The sequence below is a fragment of the Python bivittatus genome, unplaced genomic scaffold (assembly GCF_059951505.1).
Source record: "Python bivittatus isolate LINGU-HERP-01145 unplaced genomic scaffold, Pbiv_v1 ctg000070_np1212, whole genome shotgun sequence".
Lineage (NCBI taxonomy): Eukaryota > Metazoa > Chordata > Lepidosauria > Squamata > Pythonidae > Python > Python bivittatus.
This window is the reverse complement of record NW_028277034.1, coordinates 32,457,077-32,482,349: the sequence shown is the minus strand read 5'-3', so window position 1 is coordinate 32,482,349 and position 25,273 is coordinate 32,457,077. Positions and strand designations below refer to the sequence as shown.

Here is a 25,273-nt window from a genome sequence, read left to right as displayed (position 1 = left end):
GGACTGATGCCTCCATGGTTCATTGGAGTATAAGGAGGGGGAAGAGTACAGCACAATCAGACTTGCAAGATTCTGTTATTATAGCCAATCTCAATAAAAGTAATTCTATTTTCCTGTGGAGGTGATTTCCTGGTATGATCTACCAAGTGGGCCTGACACCAGTTCAGCCCCCAAATGATTTTCAAAAGGAGTCCCATATAGTGCACATTGTAGTAGTCTATACACAAGGGGACTAACACATGAATAGCTGTTTGAAAGACTCCCGGTCCAGTAGGTGTCAGCCCTACTTTAATTATATTTCCCTTTCTTTTCCTAATTCCTGTACCTTCTTTTATTCTTTTTCTTACCATGAATGAGAATAGCATGAGCCTATATGTAGGCATGATAAATTCACGTATTCTACAATGAGATATTGCCAAGTGGATAAAACTGATGAATATGGTTTTTAAGCATAAATGTATAAATGCTAAAACAAAAGTGATCCCTACCTGGTTGAGTCGCTTTATTTCACATTCATAATACATCTTCTTTGTGTTTGTGAGGGCAGTTTCTTGTTTCAAAAACCTATTCTCTTTCCTCAGTGTGTACTTGTCTTTCTGGAATGAAAAATATGTAAGTACTTCAGTAAAGTACAGATGATTGAATTTGTCCCCTTTGCCTAACATATTACTTTATGTTTTTATTGCAAACATTTCAGAAACAAACAACACCAGAAGTAATGCATAGCTCATCCTTGAAACTGTAAAGTGTGATAAAATTTATTGATTTCTTCTTCGTCTCTCTGTGGCCCATACGTGCCATAAATTGTGCAATATAGCTGAAGAAATATAGAGATTATCCCCTCACATCTAAAAGTACTGCCTGTTCTTGTTGTTGGAATAAGTGACCATCCAAAGACAGTGAAGTTTATTACATTGTGCTAGAGCCATCCCAATTCCCAGGTAAAGCTATGATATCTTGTGGGAAATCAATCTTGCTATCATTTTTATATAACTTGTATCATTCTTCAATCTCAAAGCATGGAAAATTAAAAAGTAAAGAAACAAAAACACCTGGGATCTACAAGTAAATGTTACGTGTGGAGCGTGTGCAAAATAACAATGTCTTTACCTCCCACTCCCACCCATTTTCTGTCAGTAACCAGTCACCCTTCTATGTCCCCTGGGTACACTTAGTCTGCTGGATTGTTCCACAGGAAGGGGTTTTCTTGAAGGGTGTTTCTAAAATATTTTTTGTGTTTCTGAAAATCCTAGGGTTCCTCCAATCTTCAGACATTTTTATTTTTGTGTGCACATAGTGCAGATAGTGCTATATGAGCCTCATAGGGACTGATACTCAGATAATAAAGCGTAAATGTGAATGATTTAAAGGTAAAGTTTGTTTTACCTGATGAACCTCTTTCATGTGTATATGAAATCTCCCTTCCTGGAAATCAGGAGACTGGAAATTACACTTAAAGACAGTCTCTCCTTTGTCAGGATGGAACCACCCAAATCTCATCCAATCTAATATTCATCCATACAGATAATACCTTCCAGCATTTGTCAAGAAAGTGTTTAGCTTTCTCCCTGACTTGCTAGCTTTAAGGGCTAAGAGGCAATTATTGTTTATAAAGGGTCACTCAGTCAGATGAATGACACCTGCAGCCAGAATTAGCACAGAATGGGCAAGCAGTTTGGAGGACTTTTTGCCTCAATTTTTTTTTAAGAATTTGGCAAATTTTGAGATGTTGCTGAAGCCACCCTTGAAAATACTATCTTGAGCATAGGAATATCAAAATTTACTAGAAGCAATCTGATCAAGCTGCTCCCCAGCCTCCCTAGCACCCCAGGATGCTTTCTCACATTTTCTGGGTAGGGTTGGGCCATCTACTTCCTCTTTTTCCAAGAAGGCCAAAAGGATCAATTTGGGACCCAAAGGATTTCTTGTAAAGAAAGATGATCTTGGAGACTGGCACTTTGCTTACAGTTCTGAGAGTTAATTCTCACAATCACTAGAAAAACAAGACAACAATAAATCTGACCACTACAAAAAAAAAATGACAGACCAGCCCACTCAAAAGAGGAAGCCAAGTAGTTGTCTGGCAGAGCGGGGGAGGAAAAAAACATGTAAGAGAGTGTGAAAACATGTGTGCATACACTTTCCCTAAGGTATATAAAGAATGGTGTACACTTATTCCTTCAATAAATATTACTTAGGATTAGTAGGGTGGGGGCTATTTTCCCAGCTCTGCTGAAATCCTATTAGGCAATCAGGAAGGGATTATATTTTTTGTTGTTGTACATAAACTTATTCAAATGTGGCAGAAGAGCAAGTTAAAATACCTCAAATTGGCAGAATTTAAGCAGAATTCTGCTCTTGGCAGAAAAGCAAGATAAAATATCTTAAATTGGTTCAGAATCAATACTTATAACTGGAACTAATTTCTGCAGCCACTCCACTGTGTTCCAGATGCCATTTTGCTCTCTGAGAAGCCAAAAGTCTGACATAAAATAACATTGTTTAATAATTTTTAGAACATGAAGGATAGGAAATTACTTTTTGAGATCAGACTATTCTTTCCTGCTATTGTCCTTTACTAGCAAATATTCTCAAGGATCTGTGGAATAAGGCTTTTCATCCCTTGAGCCTTTTAACTGGATGATAGATGTATTTGTTATGTACTGTTGTTCCTTTATTTTATGAGGTCAATTTTCAGTGGTACACTATTTATAATGTGATAGATTGAAGCAATATAGAGGGTTTTTTTAGATTTTTTATCCTGCCTTTATTATTTTTATAAATAACTCAAGGCAGAGAACATACCTAATACTCCTTCCTCCTCCTATTTTTCCCACAACAACCACCTTGTGAGGTGTGTTGGGCTGAGAGAGAGTGACTGGCCCAAGGTCACCCAGCCGCCTTTCATGCCTAAAGTGGGACTAGAGCTCACAGTCTCCTGCTTTCTAGCCTGGTGCCTTAACCACTAGACCAAAGTAGCTCTAGTTTTATAAATTGAGAATAAATAAAGAAACAAACAGGAACTAAAAGAAGTACCTCTATATATGTAAAGTGAATGCATTATAAATAGACACTGATTCCCCTCCAGGCCACAGAAATACAAGTGAAAGTAACTCCTTGCTATTTCAGTCACTTTTCAACTGAGCAAGACATTGAAGTATCACATTTAAACACAAACACTAGAACAATGAATAGTAGAAACCAGGCCTAATAAAAATATTTGCACAATCCAGCTCTCCTACCATTTCCTGTGCTAATTGGTTTCTCATCAGGTCTTCCAGCCTTTGGCACTCTTGCTGCGTTTGATACCGTTCTCGTTCAAGATCCCTAACAATCTTCTGCACTGTTTCCAGTTTTGCTTCCATTTCTGTGACCTGCAACATGACACAAAACTAAGTTGTAAGATATATATCATTTTATTCTAAGATGTTCCAGCAGGAAGCAGTGATTGGAAAACACAACAGTCCATTCACGAATGTAAGGGAAACCACTGGCAGTGAAATGTATTTTAGTCCAGAGCTAGGATGCCAGATCAAGATTTAACAATCAACCAATACTGGAAACAAGCTTATGCATAGCTGACAGAATGACTGTGTTGTAGAAGGAAAAATCCCAGTTTCAGGTCACAAAACTCCCTAGGCTACTTCTCTGCCTCAACCCCTTGAATGTTTACAGTATAAATTACACCTTAATCTTAAATGTATCCTATGAAGACTGTTAAGATGTTGTATGCAAATTACATTGAAAACTTGCTTAGCTTGTTAGCATTTGAGTTACTAAAATAGTAATTTTCCTGCTTTTGGCCCTTTACTCAAATCCCTAATGTGGGATTAGAAATGAAAACACATAGCTTTGTGAGTCCCTCTTCACAATGGGGTCATTTGAACATTGTCAATGGCAGCGTTCAAAGGATATTCAACAGTTGCTACAACATCAGCTCCTCCTTTGTTCCTTTGCTTGCCAGTGGTGGAGATGCCATTTTTTTTTCCTCCAAGGTATACTTCTGAAGGTATATCATCTGAGCCACCGTTGGAAGAAAACTCATGGCTCCCACAGAAGTAGCCCAAAATGCCCTGGTTGCTGCCATGTTTTCTTATTATTTCCCAGCCTTTGGGGTTTCAAAGAAACAAGTAGTCAGTTAATCTAAGGTTGGAATGCAGGAAATGACAATGGGGCAGATGAAATAAAAGTACACTTTTTCTGCCACTAACAAAGCAAATATAAAAGACAACGTTACTGTTGTTGTTACTGTTATTACATGTATATCCCCGTTTTCTGTAGGGGTTGAAGATGGCAGAAATGTCAGGTTTCTCCGGAAAACATTGTGTGAAGTTAGGTGGCCTGAGAGGTTATGATGGACCTAAAATCACTCCATGAGCTCCACAGTCAAATGGGGACCTGAACCTGAGTCTCTGTGATCCCAGTCCAAGACTTTTACTTACCTATTGCCACTATTAATTATGAATATTCCCAACCCTTGATTTTCTGCCCATTTTATAGCAAAATAATACCTGGTGATTCTCGTTTAGCCTGAAAGGACATACTCTTATACCCTTATGCACTTTGCAGTCCTGTTTTCTCTTTTCTGCTTTTTTTCCCTGGTGTTATGCTGTTTTACTTCATAAAGAAAAATAACTACATAGTAGAAAACAGATCATACTTTGAAACAGCAATACATCAGTTATTTGTTTTACCTTTTTTTCATAATGCTGCTTCATCTGCCTGAAATGTTGATCCCATTGATTGTTCACTGACAAAAGCTGAAATGATGAAGCATAATTTTAGTACAATATTTTCAAATTATTTTTAAATTTTTACTCTATTTTTACCATATAATCTTTAAACTGTCATGTTATTATGGGTTTACATTCTTCTACATTATAATATTAAAGGCAAAGCAGTTTTTCAAACATCATTGGCATAATACTCTTGTCTAAAATAATTATTTGGGGTACACGTATGCAAGAATGAGATTTTACAGCTAGTCTAAGCTTTGGCTATAAGCCTCCCCAGCTGAGATTTAGAGGAGTTAGGGAAAATATATAGTTGTTAAACTATGGAAATCTCAGACCATTTAAAGCTTATGGATTCTATCTTCCTCCAACCTTTCCATTATACAATTCATGACTGTTTTACATTATGGTATAGAATGTTTGATCTACTGTGTAATACAGAAGATAAAACCTAAGAATCAATATAACTGCAAGGCAAGTCAATAGATCGGGAGTGGCAGCTGAGTCAATACTGTACTCCAGCAATGTAAATTTTCAGCTCAAACTGCCTGTGGGAATTTCCAAGATGTGTAGGTTTCCTTGAATCTTTGAAAGTTCTTTATTTCACAATATAGCATTAGATATATATTTTTCTCCAGCTTCTTGGTGACATGTTATAATTACTCCGTGGATTTCAATATGCAGAGCTAGTCTCACAGACAAAAGATTTGGCTGCATATTTAATGTGAATCATTCCTGAATAATGTATACACTGAAACACAATTATTATTTATTTTTCTATTTCTATCAGAGAAAATGTATGCAGATAAAGAATATTCAAGGAAATGCTTGCAAAATGTCTCTATTAATGAGGACTTTTAAAAAATTAATTTGCTGTGAAAATTAATAAAATAAACTTGCATTTGAAAAAAGGGAATGTTACAAACTCTGTCTGATTGCTCATTATACCACAGGTACAGAAATGTCCAACAGGAGTTTCAAACAAGCAGCTTCAAATATTATGTGTATGTGGTATGTATATAATGTGCCACAGTTACATACAATGTGGTATTATTATGCTCACAACTATGTAATGATATGTAGCCACATGCTTAATATAGTCCATACATAGGACAGAATCAAGCATACCTATAATTTCCTGCAAGCAAAACATATAACAGTGTGTGCCACTAAAATTATATGGGAAGAAAATAACTCACACAACTATAAGTTTATCAGATCATTAAAAAAATGCAGTGAATAACACATGGAAAATGAGTAGTATATTATATATAAGTTTAGAGTTACTTAGACCATCCTTCCTAACCTGACATTCTGCAGATATGTTGTTCTACAACCTACAGGATTCCCAGCTAGAATTCTGGGAGTTGCAGTTGAAAACATCTAGCATGCAACAGTGTGGGGAAAGCTTGGCGGAGCAGTCCCCTAAAAGACAGATACAAAACACAGTAGGTGTTAAGGAGTTCTGCTGCATTACCATTATCCAGTATCAATTCACCTGTTTCTCCTTGCAATGGACCACAGTGTCAGTGGGGGGGGGGGGGGGGTTTCCTCTAATATACCCAAAGAAATATTATTGCTGTTTTTATTATCTCTTGCAAGCCCCTATTTATTCTGAGCTGTAGTCCGTCTGAAACAGTTCCTAAAGTTACTGGAGACCATTCTTCTTTGTTTATATGTCCCATTTCTTATACATGTTCCTTTTTTGTCATCAGAAAAAAATCTGATAGGGAGTTCTGTATATATCTACCCTGGACATTTCAGATTTCTTCCGTTCTTCCTCCTTGTAGAAATTATTTGTGATTGCCCCTTACGTATCTTATTTGTAGAAAAATATAACCTGCAGTCACATGATATCTGGTAACTCTTTTATAAATAACTTGGTGATTATGAAAGTGATTCTCAAGTGTAACTGTTGGACTGCACATTGCTGTCCTTAGCATCTAGAAACGCACTTCTGAGTCAGTGACCTGCCAGGCTTGCTTGTGTGGTTGGAATGAGTCATAGAGAAAACCGCCATCCCCATTGCTCTTGTTCTCCATGTGCAGTTCTCCTTCCACACAGGCAAACCCATGAAGTATTATAGGAAATGTGTTTTGGAGAATCTTAATGATTTAGGTTCAAAGTCCAACAAAAAATATTTCTTACCTCCTGCTTCTGCTTTTCTAATGATATAATTTTTTGTCCTAATGATATATCTGTTAGCTTCTTTGTAAATATACACTACAAAAACAAAAACAAAATGATTCAGTTGAAGACAAATCAACTTACATTGACCTAAGTAAAATAAAAATGAATAGATTCCAGTCTAGTTTTGCAGTTAAATAATGTAAAAATAACATATCAATCTGAATATTAGATATTGTTCCAATGTAAATTTCACCCCCCCAAGTTTCTTCCCTTGCTCTTTCTATTTCTGTTACAAATGTTTGAAACTGTTTAATAATTGAACTTTGTTGTGTTATCTTCTGCTTTAGAATATTTTATTTTTATTTTTTCCATCCCCGTGGAATGTTGGAAGCTATTATTAAGCTATTATATTGAATGTCAATCTGATTGGGTGTTTGGAAATCGAATTGTTGAATCTGATTTACTTTCAGCCAGCAACATATTTTGACTTAAAATATTACATATATATAAAATCACATATTTCAGTTACCAACTAAAAGCTTATCTATATTTTGAAACACACTCTATAGTACCAATGGAAGAAAATATATGTAGCTCAGGGTTGAACTATGGAGTCCTTGGGGTTCTCTGAGCTTGGTTGTGAAAGAAAACAATCAAGCTCAGAGAACCTCAAGGACTCCACAAACTCTACAGTTATCCAAAATATTCACAATATTTCTGTAATACAGTATTGTAATATTTAAAATTATGTTGATGCACTTACAATATTACAAGGAATTAAAGGGAAACAAAATACACATTTTCTGTGATGAAAGTATTCAATACAATTTTTAAAAATCCTAAAGCCATTTTTACAATTTACCAAAATAATATTTTGCAGCTTTGTTAAAATCTTTTAACATGCTATTTATTTACCTTCATATGTTCTATACATGGGTGCCTATTCCTCCAGAAACATAATTTTAATCCCTTACTAAAAGGCATTCTAAGCCTACCAAGTGATGGTTTATTTGTGACTTGCCATGTTTTATTCTGGATGCTCTTACTTTCCAGTAATTAAATTAACCATAGCTAGCATATGCTTGCAACAGCTTTAGTTCACTTTAGTATCACTTAAATAGGCAACATTCTCATTCCACTAAGGCTGCAACCACAGGCTGTTTAATTACCCATCTTAAATTCTAGCTAGAGGAAATTAAGAGGATTTTTAAAAGGGCTCAGTCAAGGTATTACTACTTAATATGAGTCATCTGAAAATTCCAACTCTCAAGCATGGCATTAAATGGACAACTTCTCTTACGTGCAATCTGATGCATGCTGATCTTGAAGGATGCTATTGTTATTCAAGTGCACTTGTTCCTCCTAAAGAATGGAAGCTTTAAGAGTTGAGCTTTATATCCACTTGGAAGTACAATGCTATTGGTACCAGAGGTACTTACTTTTGAATAGATTCCATAAAATTATACTGTAAGTAAAATTAGCCTGTTTTAGTATCCTATGTAAATTGTACATCGGGCACTATCAGATATGTCCAATTAGTCCTGCTGATGGTGGCGCATTACAAAGTAGTGATCACAATGTTACATAATATTTTTAAATTGTTACTTTCCTCCAGTGAAGTATTATTTCATAGAGAAATTGTCCCTTGGGCACATTTGAACATAGCACTATATTCTTTAGTTTTATAAGAATGACCTGTGATGAACTCTACAAATGTTATACTTCTCCATTGTTCTACTTCCACAGCATTCAAAAGAACTATTTCTGTTTCAAATTAAACAGCTTTAAAGTTGTCTGAACCCTAACAAAGATTATTGAAGCAATTAGATTCATAAACTAGCTTAAAAACTAAATAAAACTAAATTATTAAATACTATTTTTGGGGATAAACACAACATAAGCTTCCAAACACTTCACTAATGTGCCAGACCAGAAAGAGAATCATGTATTTCTGTTTATTTTCACCAAAATATCATAGTACTTGGAACATGTAAGATTCATTTAAATATTTCACTTGTTCTATATCATATCCCAGCCACAGGATGGATATAGAGCATTTCCCAACATAGGGATCAAATTTGACAAGGGATCACATTGTAGATACAGGGCACTTTCCTCCATCTCATTTCACTGAGTAGAAGATACTGCAGCTTAAGCACTTTGCAGATATCATGTGGGAATCGTAGTAACAATGGCCTTCTCTGAATGGCTTGGTCACACTAGCTCTATTAGAATGGGCAACCTAGGTTCCCACTAATACAAAAACATCAGAGAAGGATCCCATCTCTGATGGGTATTAGATTTCAGGGCAGCTAAAGGCAATTTTACAATGCCAGCATCAGAAGTTATATTGTAAATGAGAATAGAGAAAGCATAAATAAACATCCCCAAAATAATATTTAAAAAACAGTAATATGTTTAGGAGCAAACCTGAGGGGTAGGACAAGATTGGCAAGGTGTAGAGGCTGCATGTCAGTCTCACCTAGGGGATATTATTTTGGAACAATTTGGGCTTGAATAGCCTCATAGTCTGAAAGATCCCTTTCTCTTATAAAAATGAATCTGTACAATAAACACATTCAGTTACAAAATTATCACTTTCAATAGGAGATTTAAAAAGTCTTCTATCAAATACATGTTAAAATAGGGGAAAATGCTGATCCATTTGAAAATTCCAAAAAGCAACAGCAGTATATTCAATACCCAGCCTGAAATAATAACTTTGTGAATTCAATTCAGTCTATATTTCATTTGCTTTTAGGCAAATGTATTATTTCTGTTATTGATCTTCCTCTTCTTGTTATTTAAAATAAGATGCTATAAATCCACAAAGCACACATTACTTTGATTTAAGCCTGAATGCAATGAATGAGGAGCTGGAGCCACAATTGTAATTACTTGTGAAAATCATTAAGGTGTTGTTTTTTGTTTTTAAGTTGAGTGTGATCATACTTATACTACACCAGAATGAAGCACAACAATTAATGATATTTTGAAGGCATAATTTCCTCCATTTAAAATAATGAAAATAGGCTTTGGAATTTTTTACCACCCAAATACATAATATTTTTATTTTTAAAAGGCAGTAAAACTTTTGAAACTAATTGAGTTGCTGCCTGGGTAGAAAACCAAGGTTTAAATCAATCTGCCTAGAGTACTGTCTATATAGAACAGCAGAATTAATAATAATAATAATAATAATAATGATGATGATGATGATGATGTAATAACAATACTGTACTAATAACAATAACAATAATAATATAATAAACATCCATATCTAAGTATATATTTATAAAATAACATAAAATGATTGAATTGCCATAGACCCACACCTTTAGACTGGGAACATACTTACTTCTGAAGTTTTCTTGGATTCCATAGCAGCTTGTCTCTGCCCTGAACAATTTTGGTTCTTGCTTTTTTCAAATGCCTTTAAATCAGACAATATAAAGAAGTCATGTATACTATGAAATAGAATCAATCCAAAGAAGAACACTAAAACTGTGGTATCAGGAACTTCACAGAAGGGTTTCCAAATTGTTCTGCATGTCGAATACTAAAAGCATTAGAACTTGTATTTGACTCTTTCATAAAAGGGGCTTCCCAGAATATCTCAAGTATATAGCCTATGATTAATGTGAAAAGGTAGCTGTTTCAAAGTGGTGCGCAAACTGCAATTTCCATGTTGTCTTCCAGTCTGTCTGGAAGGGGTGGAGTTGCACAGACAAAACAAAAATAGAGTAAACTTATTACCTCCTAACCACCATCCATGATAACCACCTCCTATCAGATATTTTTCTATGCTATTTTCTCACATGAACAGGGAACTTTTCTGATCACTGTTAACACATACTGGATATTTGCCCATGACAAGGAAATGAGTAAATCATACTTTATACAGCAGGAGAATGACTGTAAAACAAGAAAGAAGGAAATGTCCAGGATGAGGAACTTTATGTACCACAAAACATGTCCTTTGTAACCCAGGCATGAATATTTTTGTCCCAATGAAAGTTAACTAATTCTTCCAAGTAAACTAATTTTCCCTGTTGTGATAATTGGTGGGTTCAAAAGGAAAAGAATTCTGATAGGAACTTATGTTGTTATTTGAGTAGAATGGAATTTTGATATTATTACTAATAACAGCAATAACAATAAATTTACAACAGCTGCTAGTCCTATATAGCTGTTGTGAGCTTTTCCTGTGTGGGAAGAACGTTTGCTAAACTAAGGGCTGGCGTGGGGTGCAAGGTTATATTCCATGGTGATTCGGATCTAGATTGCTCCACCATTAGCTCAGTCGAAGAAGCAGAGGAGTATCGTACATCTTAGATTGCGTCATTTGTTTTTGTTTGAAATATTTTTACAGAATTGCCAATTCATTTTATTGATTGTCGTGCAAAGTTAAACCATGTTTTGTGAACCATTGTAGGTTTGTGTATCAAACAAATTTTCTTTTGATTACTGTTTTGATAAACAAACTTTTCTAAACATAAATTCCAGATATTTGCTTGATAATGTTAATGTCAATAATAATGCTTTCTATAGAAACCCAGATTTAACATGGTAACATAAACTTCCCACAAATAGTAACTGCAGTTTAAATCTGATTTGGGTAAAATTCTAAATATTCTGGAAAATATCTCTCTCCAATTTTCCTGAACCACTTTCGGTATAATTTAAGGCTTTTACTGCTACTCATTCATGAAATTCTTAATTTTTAAAAAGGCAATATTTATATTTGTATACACACACTGACATGTTGTCTACTCTTTCCAATACAGATATTTTTCTAGAGGTTTACCTTACCTTTTGAACTTATTAGTAACAAATTTTCTTCCCCTTGGTGCCTTTCTTAGTATATGGTCTATATCAGCATTTCTATTAATAACTAAGTAGGTGTATTGGGCAGGTAATTAAAAATACAGAATATAGGTGAGAAAAATGTATGATATCTGACTTCTGTGTAAGAATAAGAATGGAAATATATCACTTTCAGTGGGTGTAGTATATTGTCAATTATCTATAGTTATTCTCATTTAAAATTTTGCACATCTGTGAAGGTGGGTGGATTTAGACAAACCGCAATTCAGTCTTTTAGTTTACTGGGGAAATTTGCCCTAAGTATAATTTCTTTAGCTACATATTTTATTCGAGAAATCCCCATGAAATCTGGACATACAGTATTTCCTTTTTTTTTTAGTGAAAATAATGAAACAATTATATTAAATAGAACATTATCTTATGTGTCACATAATCAGATGTCTAAGAAAATGCTAAAGAAATGATAATAAATATGCCAGGGTTACAAGTTGAAAGAAATAATACCAAAAAAGCATACTTTTACTACCCAAACATCATCCTGGTAGAAAAGCCCAATTTATCAAATTGCACAGCAAAACCAGTCATGTGTGTTAAAAAAGTAAGTAAAAAAAGATGTCAGTGCCTGCAACATATACAACTGAGAGCTGTTTGAAGTAGGCCAAATCAGGAAACAGACAGTGCGAGGATTATGGGAATGTTACTTTATTGCTATAGGGTATATTAACAGAAAGAATCTTGAAGTCATGCCAGAATTTTCCTCTGTACGCTCTGATGCCAAACAGACTCAAGCAGGACTATCTTGAGTTTTTTTCTCATGCCTCCTCCCTTCCCAGGAGTTTCTGAGTTACTGTTTGCTTTCTCTTAACAGTTCTTGCACTCCTTCCTCAAATTTATCTGTGCACCGCTACAACAATACCAGGGAAAGGGGCATTTGAAAAAATTAAAAAGAGACAAAAGAAAATAAGGTTAAGTTTCTTTCTTTCAATTTCAAACTATAGGTAGTCCTCACTTAATGACCGTCCATTTAATGTCAGTTAGAAGTTACAATAAGCCTTGGAAAAAGTGCTTTATGACCTGTAAACACTTATGACCATTGCAAACCGATGCACCACCCTCGCGGTCACATGATTACAATTTGCAACCTCTTTTATGATGGTTGTTAAGCAAATCACTGCGGTTGTTAAGTAACTCATGTGATCATTAAGCGAATCACTCAGTTGTTTAGCAAATTCCAGCAAAAAACATCCATTGGGGAAGGTGGATTTGCTTAACGACCACATGATTTGCTTAACAACTACATAATTCACTTAATTACCATTATAAAAATGTACATAAAATCGAGGCCAGTCATATGGTGACTTGCTTAATGACTGCCCCCTTAACAACCAATTTTCTGATCCCTATTGTGGTAGTTAAGCAAGGACTACCTGTACCCAATTTCTTAATGACTCTGGGCAGCTTACAATTAAAAGGTTAAAAGCAATATATAAGAAAAAACACAATTACTGGGTTATATGTAGGACCTGCAACTTCCACAGCTATGAGATTAGTACGCAATGAGTTAGAAATCCAGCACATATCTGTTCTCAAGAAAGTATTAAGAGCTGAAGAGTAATAAGTATATTTTTCTCTGCACGGTGTTTGTATCTTCACACATCAAAAAGAAGTGGTAATCACATGTAACCTAATAGAATTTATCACAGTTCCTTTCATATAAAACTATATCTGGAAGGGGGAAAAAACACGTCCTTGTCTCCAAAAATTCAATTATTTCCCTCTGCATTTCAAAAAGTACTTGAAAAAAAATCTTTCATTAAGCTTTGTTATCATTTGGGACATAAATTAAAGCAACCATTATTTTCCCAAATTCATTCTGAAAATGTAATATTATAAATCTCCCTTCTTCATCTTGTTTTTCCAGATTCCACAGTAAATTTTTCACATGTATGGCCACTCTATTTTTTCCCACCTGGCCATGCCCACAATTTTTTTACTGAGATATTTGCATTCCAATAGTTTTCATTATTGTTTTTAATATACATCTCTTGAAGACATAATACGTGCATTTTCCTTGCTTAGCTTCAAATAAGATTTTATTTTATTTTATTTTAAATATGGTATGCCGCTCCTTAGTATTAGCTAAGAATATTTTAATTTGGTAAAGGTTTTCAAATATTTATTACTCCTTAGCAAAGCCCATAATAAAATAATGGAAGATGTTTGAGGATGACTTCAGATTACTATAAGCATAAAGAGGGATTTATGACAAGTATAGGTGCATTTCTTAGAGTCTTGTATATCAGTGAAAACCCTTTAAGTAAAGTTTGGGTCTGTTATATCAATTTAAAGTCTTCAGTTATATTACATACATCTTTCTCAGACCCAGATATATAAAGTCTGAAAACACTCAACCTAAAAACAGAAAAGGAATATACAATATATTCATTCTTCTTCTTAAATCTAAAATTGATGAAAAATAAATTATAGGAATGTAGTTCCAACTAAAGGAACAATGGGCAACAAAGAAGCAACTTATCTCCTTACACAAATGTATATCATATATGTTCCAATTATGTTTTATATCACAAACTACCATATTTGAATAAAATAAGGCTAAATGACAATGAAAACACTAGAATGCAATAAATCATATCCATTTTAGACTAAAAAAAAGTTTGAGTATAAGCAAAATATGCTTTCTCCCAGATTTTAGTGAAATCTATGTATTTAATAAGATAGGAACATGATTCTTTGAACATTATAGAATTTTTGATCACAGAATTAGAAAATATTTAATAATGGAATAGTCCCTAAGGCAATTTGACAGATTTCAACCAAAGTCTACAGTGTTGTTTTCCTGTTTGTTTGTTTTTTAATTTGCTGAAGAAATTTTTAGTTGATCTCAAACAAATTTCATGCAAAAAATGTAAGCAATCATTTCATCCTGTCCATGAAACCCTTCTGTATTATTGTAATTTTTGGTTCTTTGGAAATAAGAGTCTTTGGAAGATTCTTTGGAAACAAGAATCTCTAGCACAGCTTAATATAGTTGGGGAAAATCCCTGCAAAGTATAAAGCAGAGTAGAATCTTCTGCCAATTTTCAAATCAGAGAAGTCTTCAAACATCTCTGACCAAATGTACATGAAAAACAAACAACCACATCGAAAAGTTCAAGGAATTCATGATACAATGTATGTTCCTTTCAAGATTTATTTCTAAAATAAAGACACTGTATTCAAAAACAGAAACAATGATCTTCTGCGGTTTGGGGGAAGAGAGACCAATTTTTCCTTTTTTTCTTTCATCTTTGCAAATTAAGGCTCTGCCTTTTATTATCATTTTTTCACTTCTTACTCCCTTTTCCAGGAATACTAAGTGTATTTCTCTGTTGCCAATAAACTGTATCCCATTCTTAAGTAGAAACTGCATCTTTACATTTGCTTCTAGCATACATCCTGAACTGAAAATATGCTGAACATTTGATGTAAAGAAAGCTGGTAAATTTATTGCTATGTCTACCTTGCTTTTCAAAATTCTTCACACAGTATGTGTGGGCATTGATATATTATTGCAAAAGTAGCATTATTTTGGGTAGGATCCTTCAAATATTTTGGACCCATACATGTATTTAGAAAGTGAGAAATTACGGAAACTCTTAGGTGAATGTGGCCAGATGTTGTATGTTCATTTACCATCCCCCAGCTTCCTCAGGCACAGTCTACCATATTAGCTTGCCTTTATTTTTTCTAAAAGGAAAACTTCCAAACAGAACACTGCAACATAGTCATTATCATTTTTTTTTTCTAAGAATACCTGTGTAGAACCCAGAGGCTTTACTGGAAATAAAGATGGCACTTGAGGTTGGATTTTTGCTTTGTAGAATGCTAGCTTGCAATTAAATTTTTAGATTAAAAATAATTTTATTTTTATTAAATAAATTTAATTTAATTTAATTTATTAAAATAAAAATTAAAACATTTTTAATTATTGAAAATTATTTTATTTAAAATAATTTTTTTTTATCTGCACTCAGTTGTGACCGATTCTGCGGCGACGAGTTCTGGACGAGTTTTCAAGGCAAGGTGTTTCGGAAGTGGTTTGCCATTGCCTCCTTCCTAGAGCAGAGTTCAGCTGGTGAGCGCAGGAGGTAGGGTTTCCGTTGCTTCACGCCTTTTTTTTGGGGCGTGCGCGGCTTCCGTGTTACCGGCAACTGCTCCTGTCTCCTTTGCAAGGCACCGCCAGCATTTTTCCTCCCACTGGGGTGAGAGTACCCATTTACCTACTCACGTAAGTTTTCGAGCTGCTGGGTTGACAGGAATGTATTAAAAATAATACATGGGCACAATGTCAAAGGATACACTAATCTCAATAGGTGCCACATTGCAGGCCCAGATTTTGGAGCAATGTGGATGCATACGGTTGAGTAACCCTTGCCACAAAATAGATTGTGAGAAATATTCAAATAAATCCTGCAACATTTCTCCTTTTTAGGAGGAAAAGGTGAGATGCCGGGGGGGGGGGGGGAATTAAGAAGTGTATATTGAATCCCCACTAAATCTCTGTTTAAGATTCAGGTGTAAATTCAGCCAACCAGCTTCCAGGACCTTTGTGTACATTGTCCCACTATTCATTTGGTACACATTTAATACATTAGGTTTGTACTACACTTGACCTTAGTCAAAATACTTGGAGGTATGCACCTTAAGATGCAATGACAGGAAAAAAGTTTTGAAAAAAACCCTGCAAGGTAATAATTAAAATGAAATTAGTTCTGAACATCCTCACTAGGATTTCATTCTGCAGGAATTCAGTGCCATGAGAGACTAAACTATATTTGTGGATGTTCAAATATTTCAAGCTTTATTTATTGTTTCTGAGGATCTTTTTGACCAGAACTACAAGAAGCCTTAATCAATTTGTTGTATTGATAATCACCGGCCATGACAAGTTGGGAAATTAATCCTTAAATGATGTGTCAGGAATCAAACTTAATAAATAAGTGCCTATGTCACACTTGTTAGTGTGTACATGAGAAGTCTCCCCCCTCCATACAGTCTGTACAAACAAATTAATTACCTATAAAATAAGATGCCTCATTTATAAAAGAAATAGATCCCCACTTGTTTATACCAACCCATTGTGTCTCAGATACCCAAACTATTGCTAAACAAAGAAACACATGATAGACACACTGCCTTTCTTCCTTCTAAAGAGAAAGGCAAAAAAACAAAGAAAGAAAAACAGGAAGGAAAGAGAAATGGGAAAGAAAACTGAAGCCCTGGTTAGGCATTACAAAAAGGAATACATTCACTGGAAAGCAGCAACTTCCAAGTAACAGCTACTCTTTTGACGAATTCTTAACGGCATCTACACTTTCCAGATGCAGTATCTGTGGTCATTTGTAGCTCCTTTTTATTCCATTGTTTTCAGAACCTTCTTCTTTTATTACCAGTGAATCTGGTAATTTATTACCATCTGAATCTCAGGGAGAAAAACTGTGCCTTCCCAGGGGGTAAATACAGTAATGAGTTGACTTTTCCCTTGAAATTAAGTAAGAATAATTAAGGTTACTGTGTCTTAGGAAAGGCCCACAATATTGCAACATAAGGCAAATGAAAAATTATTACGGATGTGATTACTGATGCATGAAGCAGATGTTCACAATCCTATTAAGCTCTCAATCATGTGGTATTTTTTAAGCCCAGTTTTATTTTCTCTACAAAGATTTCCTGTTTTATATAAAAAAAGGAAGGCAGTAGAGGAAATTTGTTTACACTTAAGTTTTGAAAACAGCCTTACAAGAGCCTTTGGGTTGCAGGATGTCAGTTTATGGGATGTCATTTGAATTCTTTACTGTAGAAACTGTAAACACTAGGAAAAGGTACGTAGACATATTATGCTGCCAAATAGGATTGGAGAAAAATGAGTATAGGGCTTCAAAAGAAACACAAGAAAGCTAAAACAAATACACCGCATCTTATTCTCAAAATAAAATGTAGCAAATGGCATTCTTTTGTCGTCTTAAAGGAACTGAATTAGGTATTTCTGTGAATTACCCTTGTCTTTACTAGTTATATTCATATTCATATTCTCATTGTCATTCTCATTCCCTTTCTTTCTCTCTCTCTCTGCCAAAACCACCAATTTTGGACTGGAAAGGTCCATTTCTTTTCTTTTTTTAATATAAATTTTATTGAAGATTTTTATATGAATAAAAGATAAACATAAGAACATATATAAAGGAGTGTTAAGCAAGAAAAAAGGATAAAAGAAAGTGTGAAAAACAGTAAAAATAAAGAAACGAGAAAAAGATAACAAATCTTGATATATGAACCATTTCTCTTTGCCTGCTGTTTCTTTTCTATAAAATGCTTCTTGTGCCGAAACCCGTAAAGGTATTTTTGGGTACAGCCATACTCCATATTCTTAATATGACACTTCTAACATAGTGGTTTTGAAAATCTACATTAATTTTAATTTTATCATACCATAAAAAACCATGCCATCTAACCTTCAGCTTGTATTCTTCTAGTTCTAACGTTCTCTTATTTCTCAACAGCACCTACTCTCGTCCAAACCAAACAGCAGGTTGTAAAATACAATTTAAAGTCAGTATGGTCCATTTCTTGAAAAGTAAGTAAGTGATATAGCATAATCTGAAATCTTAGAAGGCTGGTGAAAAAATCTATAAATTGTTTTTCTTTTCACTAAAGCATAGTTACTTTCTCTCTTTATTGTACACTTTCATTTATACAATATATTAAAAATACCTCATTTCTTCCTAACTGTACCTTTTCACTTACATTTATTTTCATATTAAGGATTGAATGTGATCTGGCAACATTAGCTTTTACTGGGTGCTATCAATAATATTCCAATAGCACATTTTTGGGACAAATAAGAGAACAACAAATATATTGCTATGCTTTGTTTCCTTTAGTCATCTTAGACAAATTCAGCAAGACACATCTTGAGTTCTTATAGTGTCTAAGGAAATTTGGACCCAAAATTTACTTTGGCCTTTTTCTGTCTCCAGAGTTAGTGCTATCCACCACCCATCCATGAATCAGCAGAAAACTTCACTGGCACAGTGTTTACTCTTTTCCCTGCCATTTCCTATTTTGTCTCTATTGCTCCTGTTTCAGGTCACTGCCATTCATCTGATTCCACTCCAAAGTAATGGATAATGAAGCATAACAAATTTAATCAACTTGGGCTGCCTTTGGACAGTGCTCAGAACAGTACTCAGAAATACTTCAGTACCACTATAGCTGAGGATGAATTCAGACTGCCATGTACATTGGCTGGAGATGAGATGAATGAAAACTTGTGCAGACATGGCTGGAAAAAATCTGTGCCATGGCTAGGTAGAAATGAAGAGAGAATTGTAATATGGATATGATATTACTCATGTTGTGAGATCTCCCTTCACATGTTTATCCACATACTACATTGTAAACTGCAAGGGGGCACTTGAATCTCACTCTTGTAAAGTAGAAGAGGGCAGTCAATTTACAGATGGGAAATGCACTTTATTATTTATTTGGGATTATTTTTTGGCAACCAAAAAATACAGAGAGGCAGAGCTAATCTAAGTGTTACCAATTTGGGGTATGTATGTATGTATGTATGTATGTATGCATGTATGTATTTGTCGTATTTATATAGCCGCCCATTCTACATAAATTTGGGGTGCACTCTATAAGAGGGGGCTGTAAGAAAATGGGAAAAAATGGCCTTGGACCTCAGGTTAATCATCCCTGTTTTAAAGAATCCTATGCAGGAATTTTGTGTTCCTTCAGTCCTGTAAACAACTATTCCTATTCATATAAACAACCTTGCATCCATATATGGGTGTTTTCTGCCAATATTTCAAAGGCTTCATGAACTGTCCCTGAGGATAGTAGTAGTCAGGAGGTCATCAAAATCTCAGGAATTTTATGCACATGATGGGATGGACATTATGAAGGCTATCCTTCAGGAACTTATTTTTTCTCTCCTCCAGACTCCTTTGATATCCATTATGTCTAAATAGTTGACAATTATTTTAATAATGGAAAGGAACTGGCTTACATATAGAGAGCAAATGTCACCAGGCGCAGGATCCACTTTACAGTCTTACCAGGCTATTGTGTTCCTATATCTAGACTTGTGTTTCCATTATATCAAGATGAAATTTAACTAACTGAAAACCAATCTTTTAATGGTGGGCTCTAGCACACCATAGACATTTCCTTTGGCACCTGCTCATAAGTTTTATAGATATCTTCAGATTAAATAGAAAGCTAAATTAAACACACAATATTGTTAAGTCCATTATTGGACAAAATGTCTAAGTGGGAATATGAAACAAGATCTTTCCACTTCTCATTCCATGCATTAAGCTAACACCACATAAATATTTGCAGTAGGAAGAATGAAAAATATCCAGCAATGAAAATAAGGAGAAAAGTAATCGGTTTTTTTTAATTATTAGTTGCTACCAATATGCCTCTCATTATTCTCAGTATGATACATGAAACTAGTTAATACAGAAAACAATGCTTTCTGTTTTCTGATCTATATGTCAGTTCTATATGTCTGTTTATTCAGCTCTGTATTCTTTGGAATCCATTTTAAACTATATTTTTTAAGTTATATATCAGGCAGACATTGTTCTTGGATTTTTTTTCTCTCTAAAGTAAGCACAACATCTTCCAGTGTGGAAACGGAGAACGCAGTCTAGTGGCTGTTGCTGAAGAAACTCCATCTCTGAGTCTGGTTGGAAAAGAAAAGGTGGCATTTTCCCTTTTATTTCATATAACAATGGGTCTTCAGCTAGCTCTGATCTATCTTCAAGGTGGAGAAGCATGAACAGAATCATAATTTGGAAGCTGCTATATAGGTCATCATTTCCAACCCATTGCACAGTAATCGAATTTAAATTAATCTCTGTCTCTGTATTTGATTAAATACCATGTGATAGTATCTGTATATCTGAATAATGATATAACACTTCTTCACTAAGGAGAAGCATACTAATAAGATCACCCATCCAAGTGATAAGAACACCTTTATAAATTAATTTTATTCCAAATATCATACTACTATATCTATCTCTTGTCTACTTACAGTTCTGACACAGAAGAATATAAAAGAAATCAGGAAACAATCAAGGAGATGGGACAATGAAGTATTGATCACATTCCTAAAAACCTGAGCAACCATTTCACTGATTTGTTGATTTGAAACTTCCAAGCTTAGTTCACAGCTTATTACATACAGTAGCTGCTTACTGTAAATCTAATGTCCAGCAACTGCCACACCAATGTAATCATATCTTACTCTATTGTATAAATAATGCCATGTCATGCCAGCATTCTTCCTAATATCAGGAAGCAACTGCAGAGATGAGGGTGATAGTTGCATTATTTAAGCAATAAAGGAAGTTTGTGTACAATTACATAAAAGAAATTCAACTGACTAATTTTAAGCAGCTACCAAAGATGACAAAGTGAAAACAAGTTACTTACACTTAGGGCATATGAACTGTTCTCTGGCTTCTTACAGGACTCTGGAGTATCATTCTTCCTGATCAGAATCCTTATTTTATCATCAAGTTCTACACTGTCACATCTAATTTCAGAGAGGAAAATAAATGATACCTTATTTTCTAAAGCCAAAAAATATATGCATATAAGTGAGTTCAACTCTTTATTTAATCAAGGATATTTTTTTAAACATAGTCTAAGAATTTTCCGAAAGTTATTCTGTCAGGTCAAATTGGAGTTCCAAGAAAAAGTCATAATCTGTTAATTAATTATGAGCTTTACAAAATATATGCGTATATTAAAACATTTTTTTAAAAGCTGAATATAGTTGATTTCATAAGTTTAAACATCTCCAGCTTGGAACATAAAATATGATTCTCATGTGTACTATACAGTTGCAACTGTGCTTTGTGGCCACGTATGAAAAAGTTCTTTAAATTTAAACCTCTTGTTCTCAGTAAAATACTCATTAGAAATTCTGAATTATAGGACCACCCAACCAAGTAGTCTTTTAATTAATGAGCTTTTTTTCCCTATCTGGACCAGTTTTCTACACTGTTTCATCCAGATGTTTTACTTGTATATATTTCCATCAGCTGGCCAAAATTTTTAATCCTACAAGAAACTGTTTGTAGTCATGGACATGCCTTTTAATACACACTGTGTTTTAAAACACAGTTGCATTTTAATTTTTGTCTTTTTGGCATGCATAGATGCAGACCACTAACTAAATATAAACCTTGATGCTATGCCAGAGATCCACCTTCCTCAAACTGATTCAGTCCCAGAATTATCAGCCAGCATGATCTACTTTTCCAACCTGGTGCTCCCCAGCTATGTGGAACTTCAAGTTGTAGAATTTTCAGCTGAAAACTCTTGAATGTGCCAGGTTGGTGAAGATCAATATAAAATCTATTAATAAAAATATCTTCTTTTACATTAAAAAAAAATACATCCAGACAGCTCATTAATACATGGATGGATACTTCTATACCAGGTGTATTTGAAACAAGCACAGAAGATTGCTCACATGAACAAATCTTAGTCGCTATATTGCAATTTCTGTTCCAGTCCCACCTATCTCATGGGGTTGCTGCTATGAGGAGAAAATGAAGAGATATCTCCACGGGAGCTATACTGACCTCTTAGAGGAAAAGTGGAACATAAGTCTAACAAATACATTTTAAAAACTTGTCAACTGAGAATTAGTACAGAGAGAAATTAAAGATACAGCGTAATTGAAATCATCTGAAATAATCAGATGATTATTTGATCCATCCATAAATAATATAGCTATTAACTTTCAGAAACTCCCCTTCACTACCTAAAAAAAAAGGATGTTAAAACAGATCTAATATAATTATATCATTATAATAACTGTATTTCTGTGATAGATTTCTAATAAAAACATTTCTATGAAATTAAAAGTCAGCAACAAGCTAAACCTAATTCTTGCTGTAGTTACAAATTTTAAGTTGTTTTCTGCAAGCAACTAATAATGTTGCATTCATAATGCAAATCCTATAAAATGAGTACTAAGCAAAGTTCTGGAACAGACTTTTTGGAATTCGCTAGCTTCCACATTTACTAGGAATTCTGGGAGTTATAGCCCAATACATCTGGGCAGCAGCAAAATGGAAGAGATATTTGCATAGGCCCATGAAATGTATCACTTCATTTATCACATTGTTTTATTGGTGTATTTGCTTGTCAGGTTGTTCTTGTCACAGTTCCCATTGCCCCACTCCTCTTATTGCTCATTCTTTTGATTAATGCGTGAGTTGGCAGAATCCAGTTCACCCAGTGTGTTTGGTTCTGGTTTAGCACATTGTATTTTGGGCACCTTGATATATAGTATAGCTCATTATGTGATCTCATCCAATTTATACATGTGGGTTGCATCAGCTTTTACATGCCTCTTTCATAAAACCAGTCCTAATCAATTGGACAGAGTAAGACTACTGAATCTGGGCTTCAGAACTCCAGATGACCACTAAATAGTAGCATCTAAAGATCGTTTGGATATCACTCTGGACGAAAAAAACCATCTACAACTTTTGCTTACCTTAACTAACAGCCCTTTTCCTGGGAATCTCCTTTTTGCAGTAGAGAAGCTGGATACTGAATTTGACATAGCCATGCAGAGCATGTGCTCTGAGAACTGTCAGTGCAAAAGCTCTCTAAGGAGACTGCAGCTGGTTGCATAACTTTATGCTGCAATCAACCAATCAGGGCAATTTCACAAGTTATAAATTTCCTACAGGGAAGGCACTTTGTTCTAGGAAACAGCTAAGATCTCTTAGCTATCTGAGACTGACAATCTGGCAGATTTCATGCTATTAAGTATGCAAGAAACAATTCAGGTGTGATCCCTTGTTGCCTTCCCCTTCCTGCACTTTTAATTACACCTTAAAATAGTTTTGCAGTACTTCTTTTTAAAGTCTAGAGGGCACTCAGAATTAAAGTAACAAAGCTTTATTAGATGCCAAGCCCTATTACTTAAACATGTCTTAAAGTAAATTCAAAACAAACCCCAAAGTATCTGTTTCTCATTTGCTGCAAGCACTTCTTATTTACTTCTTGATCATTTCTACTAACTGATAAATAAATGAGACAGAATTAAAAGGTAAATGATTTCTGCTGGAGCACAGGACATATTTCCTTTTTATAATATTTTTCTGACATCACATCATGAAATTGTTGGCTTGTTTTTAGGGTGTTTTGGGGGCCGTTAAGAAGTGAAATAGTGGCATTCAGTGTTGCCAAATCTTAATGTACTCATTTGGTCCCTTATTTTAGAAAAAAGAAAAGGAGAGAAATTTCACTATCCATGAAAAAAATGTCTTTGCCTTCAGATGCTGACATCATAGTCTCAGCTGCTCTGTCATCTGACAAATGCTAGAGAATGCTGTATATTCTGTGAGCCATAGATGACCTAGCACAATAAAGAAGCGTGGAATGATGATTTTGGTGCCTGGGAGAGAAACAATTACTTCTAAACCAGGGAATTACTGGGAAAAGCTATGATGGAAAGTGAGTAGGGCCACATCGTGCACATTTCTATTTTGAAGGGGCTTAGTGCAATTACAGTGGTACCTCGGGTCATGAACGCTTCTGTTCACGACCAATTCGGGTCACGAACAGCACCGTTCGCAAAATTTTGCTTCCGTTCGCGAACTCCACATCAGGTGACGAACAGGATCCGCGGCCATTTTCCCTGCTGACACACATGGTCATGGCTTCCTGTAGGGAGGGGGATTCTCCCTCCAAACAATAACCGCCTCCCCACCCACCTTCCTGTCCTCCACGCCTCAAGCAAGGTTAGTGTTCTCTCTCTTCATACTGTACTGTACTGTACTTTGTGTCATATTTTTGTGGTTTAAAAAAAAAATACATATGGTTCAGAACAGATTAACCGTATTTACATTGAACCTTATGGGAAAATTTGATTCAGGTTGCAACCAAAATCGGTTAGCGACCAAATTCGTAGGGGTCAGAACGGATTAACCATATTTACATTGAACCTTATGGGAAAATTTGATTCGGGTCGCGACCAATTTGGGTCGCGACCAGAGTCGTGGAACGAATTAAGTTCGTGACCTGAGGTACCACTGTACTTTGTTTCTTCGTCTGTGCTATACCTATTTCAAGGTTTCTGTTGCATTTTGGTGAATTTTCCATCTCACACTTGCATTATACAGTTGGATGAAATTTATTGGCAAGGCTGGAAGATAGATCTGAGTGGAAAAAGAGGGAAAACATTATATGCACAGAGTGTGGATTATCCAACTTTAGGATATAGCAGGTTTTTATTGTTTACTAGGCGTCTGGTTTACGATGACTGAAAGAGAATGACATAAAAGGCTCTGAGCAAGCTATTCTTTTAGATTGTTTCTTCCCACCACAACAGACTTGTTCTGGTTTGATAGCTTTGCTACCAATAAAATTCCAGGGAATGAAGCTTTTTTCAAATGCATTTAGTTTCACCTGCTCTCTTGCTATGCAGCTGTTACAGGCACAAAGACATATATTACGAGGTGGTGGCAGAGAGA

General features: G+C 34.9%; 1 protein-coding gene across 1 annotated transcript in view; it reads right to left on the bottom strand.

Moving 5' to 3' along the window:
• TNIP3 (TNFAIP3 interacting protein 3) overlaps positions 1-25,273 on the bottom strand; it is a 46,712-nt gene that overhangs the window by 14,693 nt on the left and 6,746 nt on the right. The window contains exons 3-8 of the mRNA XM_088133248.1: positions 21,204-21,306; positions 10,222-10,296; positions 6,882-6,956; positions 4,695-4,760; positions 3,243-3,374; positions 489-596 (exon numbers count right to left, since the gene is read on the bottom strand). Of these exons, the coding sequence (XP_087989374.1) occupies positions 489-596; positions 3,243-3,374; positions 4,695-4,760; positions 6,882-6,956; positions 10,222-10,296; positions 21,204-21,306 (559 nt within the window). The remainder of the gene's footprint in view (positions 1-488; positions 597-3,242; positions 3,375-4,694; positions 4,761-6,881; positions 6,957-10,221; positions 10,297-21,203; positions 21,307-25,273) is intronic.